The sequence below is a fragment of the Anabrus simplex genome, chromosome 2 (genome assembly GCF_040414725.1).
Source record: "Anabrus simplex isolate iqAnaSimp1 chromosome 2, ASM4041472v1, whole genome shotgun sequence".
Lineage (NCBI taxonomy): Eukaryota > Metazoa > Arthropoda > Insecta > Orthoptera > Tettigoniidae > Anabrus > Anabrus simplex.
In genome coordinates, this window is record NC_090266.1 from 1,232,181,376 (window position 1) to 1,232,196,939 (window position 15,564).

Sequence of the window (15,564 nt, forward strand, 5' to 3'; positions counted from 1 at the left end):
CAGTACTTGTAAGGCAGGCCCTCCGTGCACAGGAAACTGCGCGATATTATAGTTAAGGATAATGTGCGTGTTGCAGGGATATTTCGGACAGAACAGGCGTCCAGTCCCCGGGCAAATGGAATTAACCATTTAAGGTTAAAACTCGGACCCGGCCGAGAACCTAACCGGGGTACCTCTGAACAGAAGAGCATTACGGTGACCATTCAGCCAAGGATCCGAAACTGTTAAAGATGAAAGAAGTGAACAGGTACCTAACTCGTATTTGATTTTATTTATTAGGGGAGAATTGATTGAGAGAAGACAGTTCTAGAGTAGTGCCTGTGCCTGGCAGGCTCTATTACGACTGCACACGTCACTGCCAGTTTGATGTTAAATGTTCCGTGACTCACCTACTCCCACCCATTCTAAGATTCAGCTTTCTCTTAATCTTGCAATAATCGCCCTGAGGTTCTACGTTACGCTTACGACATGTGAGGAAGACAATAAACAAAACTCAGTTTACCAGCCAAAGAGAAGCGGCGATCACAGCTTGCGCTGAATGACAATACACATTACAACTGAAATGTAGCCCCTCTCTAAGTCCTGATAAACACCAGAAGAACAACAGGAAACTGCGTATTATTGTAGTAAAGGTTTGTGTTGCAGGAATGTTGGGGACAGAACAGATATCAGGTCCCCGGGCAAATGGAATTAACCAACTTATCTTATTGGTAACATTTCTTAAATAGCATTAGATAATATAACGTGGTAATTCACTGCACTACTGATGAAATACTTCCCTTTAGTGTTCAGTAAAACTATCAGTCCAGTTACTTAACAGTGTCATCTCTTGCACTTTTCGTCTTCTTTCAGTGATGTGTCAGTCAATGAAATTCAAAAGCACCCAAGAGAAACAAACTGACAACACATTCCACAGTTCGCACTACTGTAGAATTCCTAAACAATTTCAAAAATAACTTTTATTATTTAGAAAAGTCCTTAGGTATTGCGATATTCCACTGCAGTACATTTCCTCGAGGGCAAATAGAGCTGTCGAGTGTCCTTAGCGGATCTTTACCTTCTTCATCATGTGCAGAACTTGTAGACCTGGGAAAGGACAGGCTGGATAGAAATTGTGACAGCCCGCTCCCTCGACCCCGGCGATCAGCTGGCCCATGTGTGCTGCGAAATGGTACTTGGAGGTAACCTCTGCGGTCACACTGATGCTCGTGTCCCTGAAAACAAAGAGCAGTGCGGTCCTTTATTGTGTGAATCCTACTAAAATATTCACTCTTAAGTTATTATTATTATTATTATTATTATTATTATTATTATTATTATTATTATTATTACCCAGCGAGTTCGCCGTGCGGTTAGGAGTTCGCAGTGGTGAGCTTGCATTCGGGAGATAGGGGGTTCGAACCCAAACTGTTGGAAGCCTTGAATGTATTTTTCGTGGAATAAGGCAGGGATGAAATGGCTTCATAGAGTAGTAAAATTAGCGTGGAATGTTGGTAAGGTACCTTCAGATTGGACAAAAGCAGTAATTGCACCTATCTATAAGCAAGGGAACAGGAAGGATTGCAACAACTATCGAGGTATCTCATTGATTAGTATACCAGGCAAAGTATTGACTGGCATCTTGGAAGGGAGGGTGCGATCAGTCGTTGAGAGGAAGTTGGATGAAAACCAGTGTGGTTTCAGACCACAGAGAGGCTGTCAGGATCAGATTTTCAGTATGCGCCATGTAATTGAAAAATGCTACGAGAGGAATAGGCAGTTGTGTTTATGTTTCGTAGATCTAGAGAAAGCATATGACAAGGTACCGAGGGAAAAGATGTTCGCCACACTGGGGGACAATGGAATTAAAGGTAGATTATTAAAATCAATCAATGGCATTTATTTTGACAACTGGGCTTCAGTGGCAATTGATGGTAGAATGAGTTCTTGGTTCAGGGTACTTACAGGGGTTAGACAAGGCTGTAATCTTTCACCTTTGCTGTTCGTAGTTTACATGGATCATCTGCTGAAAATTATAAAATGGCAGTGAGGAATTCAGTTGGGTGGAAATGTAGTAAGCAGTTTGGCCTATGCTGACGACTTGGTCTTAATGGCAGACTGTGCCGAAATCCTGCAGTCTGATATCTTGGAACTTGAAAATAGGTGCAATAATTATGGTATGAAAATTAGCCTCTCGAAGACTAAATTGATGTCAGTAGGTAAGAAATTCAACAGAATTGAATGTCAGATTGGTGATACAAAGCTAGAACAGGTCGATAATTTCAAGTATTTAGGTTGTGTGTTCTCCCAGGATGGTAATATATTAAGTGAGATTGAATCAAGGTGTAGTAAAGCTAATGCAGTGAGCTCGCAGTTGCCATCAGCAGTATTCTGTAACAAGGAAGTCAGCCCCCAGAGGAAACTATTATTACATCGGTATGTTTTCAGATCAACTTTGCTTTGCGGGAGCGAAAGCTGGGTGGACTCAGGATATCTTATACATACGTTAGAAGTAACAGACATGAAAGCAGCAAGAATGATTGCTGGTACAAACAGGTGAGAACAATGGCAGTAGGGTACTCGGAATGAGGAGACAAAGGCTAATTTAGGAATGAACTCGATGGATGAAGCTGTACGCATAAACCGGCTTCGGTGGTGGGGTCATGTGAGGCGAATGGAGGAGGATAGGTTACCTAGAAGAATAATGGACTCTGCTATGGAGGGTAAGAGAAGTAGAGAGAGACCAAGGCGACGATGGTTAGACTCGGTTCCTAACGATTTAAAGATAATAGGTGTAGAACTAAATGAGGCCACAACACTAGTTGCAAATAGAGGATTGTGGCGACGTTTAGTAAATTCTCAGAGGCTTGCAGACTGAACGCTGAAAGGCATAACAGTCTATAATGATAATGTATGCATGTTCCATTTACGCACGAGGTGAATGGTGGGGCTGTACCTTAATTAATGCCAAAGCAATTGTCTGGTATGAAAATGGGTAAGAGAACCACGGAAAACATTGATGAGGTCTTCCGACAGTGGGGTTCGAACCCGCTGTATCCCGAATGCAAGCTCAAAGGTGCGTGGCCCTAATCACGAGGCCATCTTCCTTCGTTTGTTATTATTAGTGTTATTACTATTGAAGGGAGGGATGTAAAAATACTACATCCACCAGGACAGAGCAACAAGTGTATATTATGTTATTAAATTATAACTAGCTGTTGCCATTTACTAGATGTTTCCCTTAAGTATGATATACCTTTAGTATTATTATTATTATTATTATTATTATTATTATTATTATTATTATTATTATTGCGTATTTCAACGGGTTGAGCAATGTAGAAACATAAGCGATAGGTGTGTGCGTTACGACGAGCATTTCCAGCATATTGGAGACAGCATGATAAGTTTCGCCTGGTTGGTCCGTCTTCTGTCGCACACCAGTACTAAGGTCTGGAGAGCACATCTCACCTATATAAAAAGTACAATTAATTGTTCCCTCTTTCTTAACAGATGAATTTCGCGACGGAATCTACAAACTGCTTGATGTTTGTTGTTTAAAGGGGCCTAACATCGAAGGTCATCGGCCCATCTACAAAGTAGGTCACGATTGTTTCATTGTAAATCCTAGTGGAAAACTTGAAGCCACCAGAACGCGCAGAGCAGTGTAACACGTTGGTGATCACTCAAACTTTACTCCCTTCCAATTGTTTTTATTCAAAAATGCAATAATGTAATAACGTAGTATCTGATGTTTAAGCATTTTAATCATAATAATTATTCGTACGGTGTCTGTATTATTCCATGTTGAGAAAACAGTATTGCTCTTAGCTCTTATACGCGTTACATGAAGGAAGGCAACAAAGCGACAGCCTGCATTTAGGAAATAGAAACATTTTAACTGGTTATTTCAATAACGCACGTGAAAAAATGCCTGATGATCTCTTTTTTCTTTCATAATACAGTACATTAAAATATTAATTAATCACGAAGAATTATGGGTGTGTAGGACCTCAAGACCAATATTGTCTTCTCGCGTGGCAAAACGAGAGCGAAACGCTGGGTTGTCAGACAGACGAGTCTGAATACCACGATGAATCAGGTCCCTTAGTTGGAGGTGTAATATCACCATCAGTAGCAGCAGCAGCGAAAGCAACAACAACAATAGGGTAGTTCGGAACGAATGCTCACACGAGGTATGGGATTCAAAATCTCAAAGTCTCAAAGGTCAAAGGTAAAACAGATACAACCGCGAAGACGACAAAAATGTTCAACAATCACCTCTAATGGGCGGGGAAGTCTACCACATCAAATTATAATTCCGAAAGAATTGAATAAACTCTATGTAAACCAACATTTAGTTTATAGCATAATGTTAATTCGGTCCCGTGGAGTTGTCTTATGTTGTCACTACAACTTCACCTATATTTTCAGCCATTGCAGCACATTTAATTGTCGACCTTACATATTCGCTGAGCATAAGCCATGGCCCATGCAGCCAGATATCATGAAGTAGGTGATTAGTTCTGTCCTGCACCGAGAGTCTCCATGTAGTGCCATTAGGTCAGCAAAAACAACTCGTCTGTAATCTATAGGCCTTTCGTAACTGTCTACAACTAAACTGCAGACATTTTCAGCAGAACATTTTTGGTCCTTTTTGCAATGAAACTGGACAGTTTCCAAATTATCTCTCAGACTGTTTGGCCTTTGGTTATAATAATGTCGTGTGCCTATTGCTTGTCTGGTGCAAACCCTTCGATAAGGAGGGGTGGTGTCTGTTGTACATGAGGGAAACTGCGGGTTAGAGGGGTGGATGTGTGGTATGTTGGGGGCAGCACAAACACTATTCCCACTTTAAAATTAAAATTTCTACTTGTTCAGCACTGAAAACTCCTTGGAACGATGTATCTATTCAGATATATTCCAACTATTCAAGAGAGAATCAACAGAAAGTAATATTGTGCGTGCGATAAGGAGGGAAATGAGTCAACACATTGTGAATAAACTGCACGGCCCAGCGTGCTTGCCTCTTACCCGGAGGCCCCGCCTTCGATACCTGGCCAGGTCAGGGATATTTAGCTGTATATGAGGTCCACTCAGCCTACGTGATTACAACTTAGGAGCTATCTGACGGTGATATGGCGGCGCCGGTCTAGAAAGCCAAGAACACACGGCACCTTGTCGTTCGGGTTGAGGAGCGGTCGCTTGGCAAGGGTTTGGTTTAGTAAGTGAAGTCACGAGAACAGGCTCAAGCACAGTCACCCGAGAGGCGATCGTGCTCTACAGAGCATGCATGCAGATTATTGCGTGCATAAACGTTCGTGTACTAATCACTTGGAGTCAAACATCTACAATAGTAAGGGTCAGCCAACCACTTCATTATCCGTAGATTTCAACATGGGCAATTATGTATGAATGAAGTCAACACATGTTTTCATTTCGAGAAAAGATCAGTGTTCGTTCCTGACATGGTGTATTATCAGTCCACCTTACATAATAATAATAATAATAATAATAATAATAATAATAATCATAATAATAATAATAATAATAATAATAATAATAATAATAATAATAATAATAATAATATACCGAACAGGCCTGCTCAGTGTGTTACGACACGGCCAGTTATAGTTGGTAGATCAGTACTCGGGAGACATGCCCGCTGGCCATCCTCAAATTGGTTTTCAGCAGTTATCAATATTTGACTCCAGCCATATGCTGGGATGGAACTTTCTCAAGGCTACGGCTGCTTTCATCCCATTCCTAGCCTGTGCAATAATACTTAAACCAATAGACAACACAGCGCTGCATGGAGATCATTCCCACGGGGCGTAGTAGGAAAATTAGCTACAGAACGTGTTCTCCAACACACTCGGCAAAGAAAGCCATTATTATTATTATTATTATTATTATTATTATTATTATTATTATTATTATTATTATGGCAAATTTTCACTTTCTTCAGTAAGAAAATTGGGAATTCGGTTATTACACCGATACATCCAGAAACCTGGACATTCCTTTTGTGAAATATTTTCTTAGATTTATTTTTATAAACTAATCACTCAGACGCTTGCCAATGGCTGGATTCGAATTGGTAACTACCGGGAGAGTTGGCCATGCGGTTAGTGCATCCGGGAGATAGTGGGTTCGAACCCCCGCACTGTTGGCAGCCCTGAAGATGGTTTTACGTGGTTTCCCATTTTTACACCAGGCAAATGCTGGGGCTGTACCATAATTAAGGCAGCGGCCGCCTCCTTCCCACTTCTAGCCCTTCCCTCTCCCATCGGTGCCGTAAGTCCTATGTGTGTCGGTGCTACGTAAAGGAAATTGTAAAAAAAAAAATGGGAATTGGTAACTGTCCTTATAAATATCGTTTGGTAGATGGAAGAGCGAAGCAGTGTACTGTTCCTATGGAATTCAGTATTTCGTAATTAAAAACACAAGTTACTGGCTTTACGTCCTAGTATATGCATTTTTGGTTCGAACCCCCACTGTCGGCAACCCTGAAGACGGTTTCCCATTTTCACACCAGGCAATTCTTGGGTTGTTCATTAATTAACAGCCTTCCTACCCCTAGCCCTTTCCTATTCCGTCGTCGCCATAAGAACTATCTGTGTCGGTGCGACGTAAAGCAGATCGTAAAGACAGAAACAATAAAGAACTGCATTCTTATGGTTTTTGGGGCGCGAGGTGCCAGAATTTTGTCACACATGATTTCTTTTACGTACCAGTAAATCTACTGCCACGAGAGTGATGTGTTTGAGCCAGAATTGGACCTGCCAACCTAAGCTCAGAAGGCCAGCACCCTACCGCCTGAGCTGTTTATCCCGGGAGTTAACATGGTCACAGGGACACAATGTCCAAGTTTACATGGGTGTTGCTCTTAGCGATAGGATATTGAATTTGAGGTGTCTGTAGAATTCCGTGAACTTCCCGAGGTGCACATGGCCCTGGTGTTCACTCAGCCTACACCAGGCGGCCGGGCGTAAAGCTAACCAAGTGCCCAAGTTGCCTTTATTTACATCGCCTGTACGGAGATAACATTGCTTTTATTTTTTTTTTTGTAGAATTTCGTGCAGTCACCCGCAGAACCTTTAGTTTTTCGTGACTGCTGATGTGATCGTATGCACAGGACCTCCAGGACCAAAGGCCAAACGGCTATCACGCACCTACAAAACAGGTCCATTATCTGCATCAGGTTGTACATTAATCCTATCAGAAGGACAGGTTGGGTAGCTTAAATTTCTTTCTAATACAAGGATAGATGTGTGATGATTAAGCATTGCACAAACAGCCTTTGGTGTGGGTGAGGGAAAATACCAGGACATTATTACTTTCTTATTAGCTTAGATCTCACCAGTCAATCCTGGCTATCCTGATGATTGACTGGCCGTGGAGTAGCAAGATGAAAATCGAGACTACAATGGAGTGAGGAGTCAGGACTGCTAATTAGGGCTGTCCAACTTGCCTACTGAAACGTACGACCTAACAGCAAGCGAAATTCTCAGTTTGTTGTACGTATAACAAGTGATGGCATAGCAGTGCTAACATGGATCAGAGTCCATTCAAAAATAGACGACACTCAATGTAGAAAGTATGATGTCTGCTTTCACATTGTTTCGAATGGAAAGAGAAATTTCTCTACATCTGCCGCCAACATCGGTAGGAAAGTATGCCTCAACGGCACACGAACGGGCCACGGTCAGTGGCGATATTTCCATTGTTCTCTCGACGTTCCGAATAGGTATATGTTAAGACAAACTTTAGGCCAGCTATTGTAATCTTAAGCAGTTTCAGGTGTGTGTCTTTGAAGGAAAAGTGTTTCTGATAGTATTAGCAGAAAAGTTATTATTAGGTGCAAGTTTGCATTTTGGAGACAGTGAGTTAGAACCCCTGATAATAGTTTTCGTGGTTTCCCTATTTTTACGCCAGTTGAATGCTGGGATAACTTCATTGGGGGCATGGGTGTTATCTTCCAGTCCTGTTTCTTTTCTATCCCTGCGTTGTCGAAAAGTTATCTGTGTCCGTGCTGCGCAAAACATGCAGCAAAATAAAGTAATGATTGTAGAAATTGTGGGTCTGATCCACAACGTCAAAGCACTTAAAATAGTTTTGAATATTTCGCCAATTTTACTCCACTAATATGTATCATAAGTATGGCCACGGCTGATCTCGGGCCAAGAGTCGGCAGGCCGAAGAGAAACCACTAAAATGGAGACACATTTCCCAATAGGAGAGAAAGATGAGAATGAAGAGGTTCTGGGAAGAGAAAGCTACATAGGTGGCCAAATTCGGAAAGAATGACGTAACGCGCTCATGTTCCGATCTTGTTGACACTCGTGTTGTGTTTCACCATCCTTCTGTGACAGCTCTTAAACTGGTGATTCAAAGGTAAATTTCGTGGTCAATATGTGGATTCTAATGTTAACTGTTTTGTATTTTATTGAACGACTGCAATGGTGTTACATATAATCTGACCGGAGCAGTTTGGTTATGTAAATGATATCTATGCTCAAGGTTGCAATGGTATGATTTAGATTTTAATAATAATGTTATTGCTTTACGTCCGACTAACTACTTTTGACAGTTTTCGGAGACGCCGACGTGACGAAATTTAGTCCCGCAGGAGTTCTTTTACGTGCCAGAAAATCTACCGACACGAGGCTGACGTATTTGAGCACATTCAAATATCACCGGACTGAGCGAATTAGTCCCTCCCTTCCGCATAACCCTAATGTCATGAATTTAAAAATCGAAAAAAATTAAAAGATACGTAAATGCCACACATTGACTGAGTAATCAGCGTACTGGTTTCCGCTTCAGACAGCCCCGGACGCGATTCTCAGCGTGGCCTAGGATTTTAACAGTTCTGTGTTCGTCTCACTTCACGTAACTACATCAGATGAAGAACATGGCCGAATTCACATTCGTGCCGATCCCGGGAAAAGACCAGAATGAAGAAGTATGCATTTAGTCCATTTCCTGATACGTGGTCGGGCATGACTTTGTGACGCTATTTCTACCCTTGTAAGACAGACGCTCTGACGAGGGTGCGCGGCATCCGCCGTGTGTAGGAAACTGCGTGTTATTGTAGTGGAGAATGTGTTGTGAGTGAGTTGCGGGGATGTTGGGAACTGGGTGTTATTGTGTTGTGTGTGGTGTGTGAGTTGTGGTATGTTGGGGACAACACAGACACCAAGTCTTCGAGCCAGTGAATTAACCATGTAAGGTTAAAATCTAGGACCCGGTCATTAAGCGAACCCGGGACCCCCTGAACCAAAGGTGACTACGCCGACCATTCAGCCAATGAGCCGTACAGGTGGTGACATGTTCTTATGGCCGGTTACCCTACCTGACGCCAAACTCACTTGAGGGGTAAATGAAGATGAAATGAATTACGGTGAATAAGCATTTGCCTTGAAGTGAAAATAGAAAAGTACAGAAAAGGACCCACACCTCGGCAGGTCCAAGTGAACTTCGAGTAATTTCCTCCTGTCTGTCTGTCCCGAGTAATGACAGACCAATAGCTTTCTAATCCGTACAGGGGAGTGTCGCGTCACGATCCAGTCGAAGTGAAGATTGCCAGTGAATATTTTTCACGGGTTCTGCCGCCACCACCACCTCCGGGTCTCGGAAGAGGCCTCCACCTCATTGACCTCTGGCAAGGTCATTGCTATGCTGGCTAAGACTGCATGCTTAAACTCACATCCGCCATCTTGGACGGGCTTAACCTTACTTTTTACGCCTAAGAGAGCAAGCCTAACCTCATGGAGGGGCCGAACCTCACTTTACGAAGCGATACCCTTCCTGACGCCTAAGAGAGCGAGCTTAACCTCACAGACGCTACCTTGGAGGGGCTTAACCTTACTCTTTACACGCAAGACAGCAAAGCCTAACCTCAGAGCCGCTATCTCGGAGGGCCTAACCTCAGTTTTACGGCCAGATGCCCTTCCCGACACTATCTTGAGTAGTAGGGCAATGGGTATTCTCGAGACGTTATTTTGAGTAGTAGGGCAATGTTTACGAGGTTACGTGCCAGATGCGACCGTGCCGGATGCGACCCGGTCATTATCGTGCCAATGGCGACCGAGCGGAAAAGCATCGTGCCGCATGCGACCCATCAATCACTTACAATTGATCTGCATTAAGGGCTGTCACCAAGTGGCAGATTGCTTATAAGTAGCTAACTTGGTCTTTTCTAAAATAAAGGTCTGACACCGTTGTTAGCAGGTTCGAGTGGCGCTGGTCGAATGAAAAATATAATAATGTTGCTGGCTTTACGTCCTAGTAACTACTTTTATGGTTTAAGGAGACGCCGAGGTGCCGGAATTTAGTCCCGCAGGTCTTATTTTACATGCCAGTAAATCTACCGACACAAAGCTGACGTATCTGAGCACGTTCAAATACCACCGGACTGAGCCAGGATCGAACCTGCCAAGTTGGAGTCGGAAGACAAGCATCTCAACCGTCTGGGCCGTCTGAGCTACTTAGCCTGGATGGAAAAAAAATCACCATCAGAATGTTGACCGGCGGGGTGGGAAAGTTGGTGGTAGACAGTTTCTAATCACTAGATTGCATGCCAAAAGCCGGGATTAAAATCCAAAATTTTCGCAGTGTTCAAATGGAGTGAGGGGATATGATGCTGTTGATGGTGATTCCGCCGTCGGATGGCGACGTAAAGCATTCAGCAGACCCCTTGGTTATTCGAGAGGAGTAGGCTACGTGCCGAAACCGGGTTTCATCTCTCCCTACTTCATTATCATAATCCCACATCCAGACGCGCAGGCCGACCAAGGGCGTCAGGTAGAAAGACCTGCACCAGGCAAGCCGAAAACGTCCTCGGACACTCCTGGTACTAATAGGACGCGATAAGTAAGTAGGCCCAAGTCGTAAATAATTTCAGAGAATTAGGATCGTTTTTATTGCTAGTGGCATTACTTCGCACAGGTCTTAAGGCGACGATGGGATAGGAAAGGGCTAGGAATGGGAAGGAAGCGGCCCTGGTCTTAATTAAAGTACAGCCCCAGTATTTGCCTGGTGTGAAAATGGAAAACCACGGAAAGCCATCTTCATGGCTGCCGACAGTGGGATTCGAACCCACTATCTCCCGGATGCAAGCTCAGGGCCACGCGCCTCTAACCGCATGGCCAACTCGCCCGGTGGGAAAAGACGTAAACGCATCACCATGTTTCGTGTTGTAAAACGAATTTCCCCCAGAAGTGTTATGTAAAGTAGGGGCAGTAGCTGCTTATAGGACTTATTGAAATGGCATTGCACTTCTTTTAGCTTACCTTATCTTGGGTGATGACACAACTTATCAAATGACAATTTGCTTGTCAACGCCGGTCGCATCCGGCACGGTTACAGATTATGCGGTCGCTAGTGGCACGGTCGCATCTGGCACGGTCGCATCTGGCACGGTTACAGATTATGCGGTCGCTAGTGGCACGGGTCGCATCTGGCACGGTTACAGATTATGCGGTCGCTAGTGGCACGGGTCGCATCCGGCACGGTCGCATCTGGCACGGTTACAGATTATGCGGTCGCTAGTGGCACGGGTCGCATCTGGCACGGTTACAGATTATGCGGTCGCTAGTGGCACGGGTCGCATTCGGCACGGTCGCATCTGGCACGGTTACAGATTATGCGGTCGCTAGTGGCACGGGTCGCATGTGGCAGGGGTCGCATCCGGCACGGTTACAGATTATGCGGTCGCTAGTGGCACGGTCGCATCTGGCACGCCACCGTTTACGTGCTCTAGTCCAATGTTTCGTCAATCAATGAGCTGAGTGCCGCCGGCTGTTCTTATATTGCCTAGAACCGGGCGGGTTTGCCGTGCGGTTAGAGTTGCGTGGCTGTGAGCTTGCATCCGGAAGATAGTAGGTTCCATTCCCACTGTCGCAGCCCTGAAGATTTGTTTTCCGTGGTTTCCCATTTTCACACCAGGCAAATGCTGGGGCTGTACCTTCCTTCTCACTGCTAGACCGTTCGTCGCCATAAGACCTATCTATGTCGGTGCGACGTAAATCAACTAGCCTCGTTACCGAGCGGAGGTGAATTCGTCAGAGAGAGCACATCGCTGCGAATTCGTTTGAACATGTTGTCATACTTCAAGAGTAAATAATGTTTAGGGCTTACCTGATAAGGGCCAGGAGGGATTTCTCCGAATCAGTTAGTTTATCTTTGTGAGGGGAAGCGTTCAGTTCGCAGATTAGTTTAGGCAAACATGAATTCTTAATGGTTGACATGAGCTGCAGCTTTGCAGTGGCTCCCGCTGTGAACAGAAATAGAAAGTAAAACGCTTAATGAGTGTGATTCTCAAATAGTTCATAGATGTTTGTGTTGAACCAGTCATCTCATAAATATTCTGATGGCATCGTGAAGCAGTTGAAGAATTCATAGCAAAATCAATGATTTCATGAAATAACTGATCCTCATTCTCACATACCGAATTGTGGTTTCATGTATGATATGCTACAAAATTCAGCTGAGAGTTTGAAAGGAAGGCAGATTCCATAGTGATTCTAGGTAATTACTTTTCTAGAGGTTCGGGTGAGGTAGACAAGTAAGTGATATATAAGTGCTATTCACACTTTCAAACAGCAGTAATCAAACATTCCTCTTTTTTTGAAAACTCCATTAATGGAACTAAAAGGTAAATTAAAGTATATAAATCGAAAGGCTGCAAAATATGAACTTTAAGAACCACATTTGAACTTAAATTTGTAACATGGCAGTGATTTTATGCTAAATAGCCTTATTGTAGGGTGAATAATTGATAGCACTGAGTCAAATGTTCTGTGCTTATATTTAACAGATTTTATGGTTAAAAACAATGATTCACAAAGGTACTTTGAAGGAAACAAGGTTAATAACGGACAGGTCACTTGTAGAATCACGGATCAATATTTTTAGGTTGAACAACATATCATAAGCGAAAGTGTAAAAATGCAATACAAACTTTTCTGGAGATCTACAACATCCATCCTCAAAAACTTCTACCATTCGTATGCTATTTGGCGTCCTCCGAAATTGTCCCCTTTCTCTTCCAAGTTCATTTTTGACTAGACACATTGTTAAGAATAAACGACATTTATGGCTGAAGCTTGGTAAGGTGACGAAGATTTGGGAATTGTTTCATTATTTCAGCGCACGTAACGTCCGTTCATGGACGCTTAGTTATGACGTCATCATCAAGGTCGTCTGAGAACAGCTTGTCGGCAAGCACCTGCAAGGCCTGCACCTCCTAGGTACGCCGACTGTACTCTAAACCACACAAAAATTGGCTGCCAAAGAAATATTAACTTTATACATTGCCGAGATGTGAAGAGCCAGTCCCTTACTCGGAGGTCCTCGGTTCGATTCCGGGCCAGGGCAGGGATCTGGGGGCTGGTTCGTGGTCCACTCAGCCTACGTGATTACAATTGAGGAGCTGTCTGACAGTGAGGTAACGGCCCTGGTCTAGAAAGCCAAGAATAACGACCGAGAGGATTCGTCGCGCTGACCACACGACACCTCCTATTGGTAGGCCATGTTGAGCCATGGTGTTGATACCACACCAAGAGTCGTCTTCCCCCGAAGAGACCTACAATGACATTACATCTACATGCGAAATTTTTGGGGTCGTTGCAGCCACCAGCTATACCAGCGTTGGCAAGAGCATGCGTACTTCTACTCGCAGTAAATAAGAAAGAGTATTCAAGGAAGCCAAGAGTAACCTGGACAGGATGGAGTGATTAGTTCCTTTGACCCAGAAATTTAACTTCATACTCATTTCTGATGTAGGCTGAGTGAACCTGCGCCCGTCCAGATGTACAAATTCCTAACAGTGAATCAAACCCACGCCCTTCCGAGTGAATCGTGTACGTCTGGACTAGACAGCCTCCAAATTGTGCAATAAGAAAATCGAAAAATATGACAATGAAAAATATAGGACATGAGAATTTACTGAAAGGGAATTCAAATAATTTTACATGAATCTTCTGAGACAGTATTTTCTTCAGCATTTTTGGTATTCTGTACTTCATCGCCCGTTAAATGTACCAATTGATGTGAACAAAAGAATGCTAGTGTAAATCCAAAGAAAAGTAAGTCATCATGGATTTGCGAAAGATTGCCATGTTTCAATGATGAAGAATTCAAACGTCATGTAAAACTTGAAGATTGTCGCAGAGCAAGAGTGAGAGACAGCAGCCAGCTTCGCGACCCAGTCCTTGAAAGAAGAAAAACTGATCACCCGTGTATCAATTTCAGTGTTATTGTTTCTTACGTCTTACGGTGTTCTGAGACGCCGAGGTGCCGGAATTTTGCCGTGCAGGACTTCTTTTACGTGCCAGTAAATCTACCGTCAAGAGGCTGGCGTATTTGAGCACCTTCAAATACCACCGAACTGAGACTGCTAAGGTCTGAGCCACTCAGCGCTGCACCCACTTCCTGTAGGTTAACGAACAAGAAACCATTACAAAACTGATCAAGTATCAGTTTCATTTTACCACAGATACTCAAAACTTCCTGTAAGTTATTTGTTTTACGTCACACAAACTACTTTATGAGCGCGACTCCGTGGACATCCCTGATAGCTGCTGATGAAAGGTGACTGCTCGTTGGCCACTTTCACTTTCCTCAGCAGAGTAGCTATCACTTTCCGCTCTGCGTTCTTCAAAACGTCACTCTTTGGCAGCCTGCCGGTTCATATGAACTGTACTCGGTCACAAAAGAATTTATCTCGAGTTCTTATTTCCATGTTGGCAACACTACTATATCAACATAGACTAGTGATTTCTTTATACCTGTTTATTATCAAAGACTTTGTGATTGGAACAATTCTGAAAATATCGACGTCAGATTGAGCAAATGGGAAGATAGTATTGTTTTCAAAAATTGCATATGACCAAATAAAATCAAACCCATGACCTTGAATAGTTAGTGAATCATCTAGGTTGTTCTAAATTATGTGCTTTCTGTTTCCGCAATCTAGGCCTAAGTAATGTATGACACCTTACTTTAGGGTCCGCGATGCAATGACTGTCATCATCATTAGCATTACAATATTCTTGACTGTCACTGGTTACTTAACTAGTTCTCAATAATTGGCAGAAGCAAAACTTCGAACATTTCATTGAATTACTTACCATGATCATTGGCATAAATTGGAGTTTTATTCTAATCTGACTGCATATTGTTCCACCAAGCTTCGTATGGGGAATGTATTAATGTGTTTTATAAATCGAATATAATTTATTATGCTATACTTATCAGGGATCACTTCAAAATGTAGTTAGTTAGAATATTGTGAACAATGTAATATTCTCCCCTACCGTCAAGCTCCCAAATGATGCAGAACACAACACTTCTGTATTGCACACAAACCAGTCTTGTATCTTATGACCTAATTTGAACTATGACTACTTACTGAATATGATTGCAATAGAAATTTGTTGGATGTGGTGTCATATCATAGGCTGATATAAAACTCGCGTTCCTAATAAGTTTCATGAAGAGTTGAACAACTCGATTCAATGATGCATTAAGTTTTGATTTCAGTGTCAAAATTTTGAAATTATGGCTATTTGGCTATTT

General features: G+C 43.0%; 1 protein-coding gene across 1 annotated transcript in view; it reads right to left on the minus strand.

Annotated features, from left to right (window-relative positions):
- Positions 1-520: 520 nt before the first annotated feature.
- Positions 521-15,564, minus strand: part of geko — a 110,844-nt gene continuing 95,800 nt past the window's right edge. The window contains exons 3-4 of the mRNA XM_067139829.2: positions 12,124-12,259; positions 521-1,214 (exon numbers count right to left, since the gene is read on the minus strand). Of these exons, the coding sequence (XP_066995930.2) occupies positions 1,043-1,214; positions 12,124-12,259 (308 nt within the window). The 3' untranslated portion in view covers positions 521-1,042. The remainder of the gene's footprint in view (positions 1,215-12,123; positions 12,260-15,564) is intronic.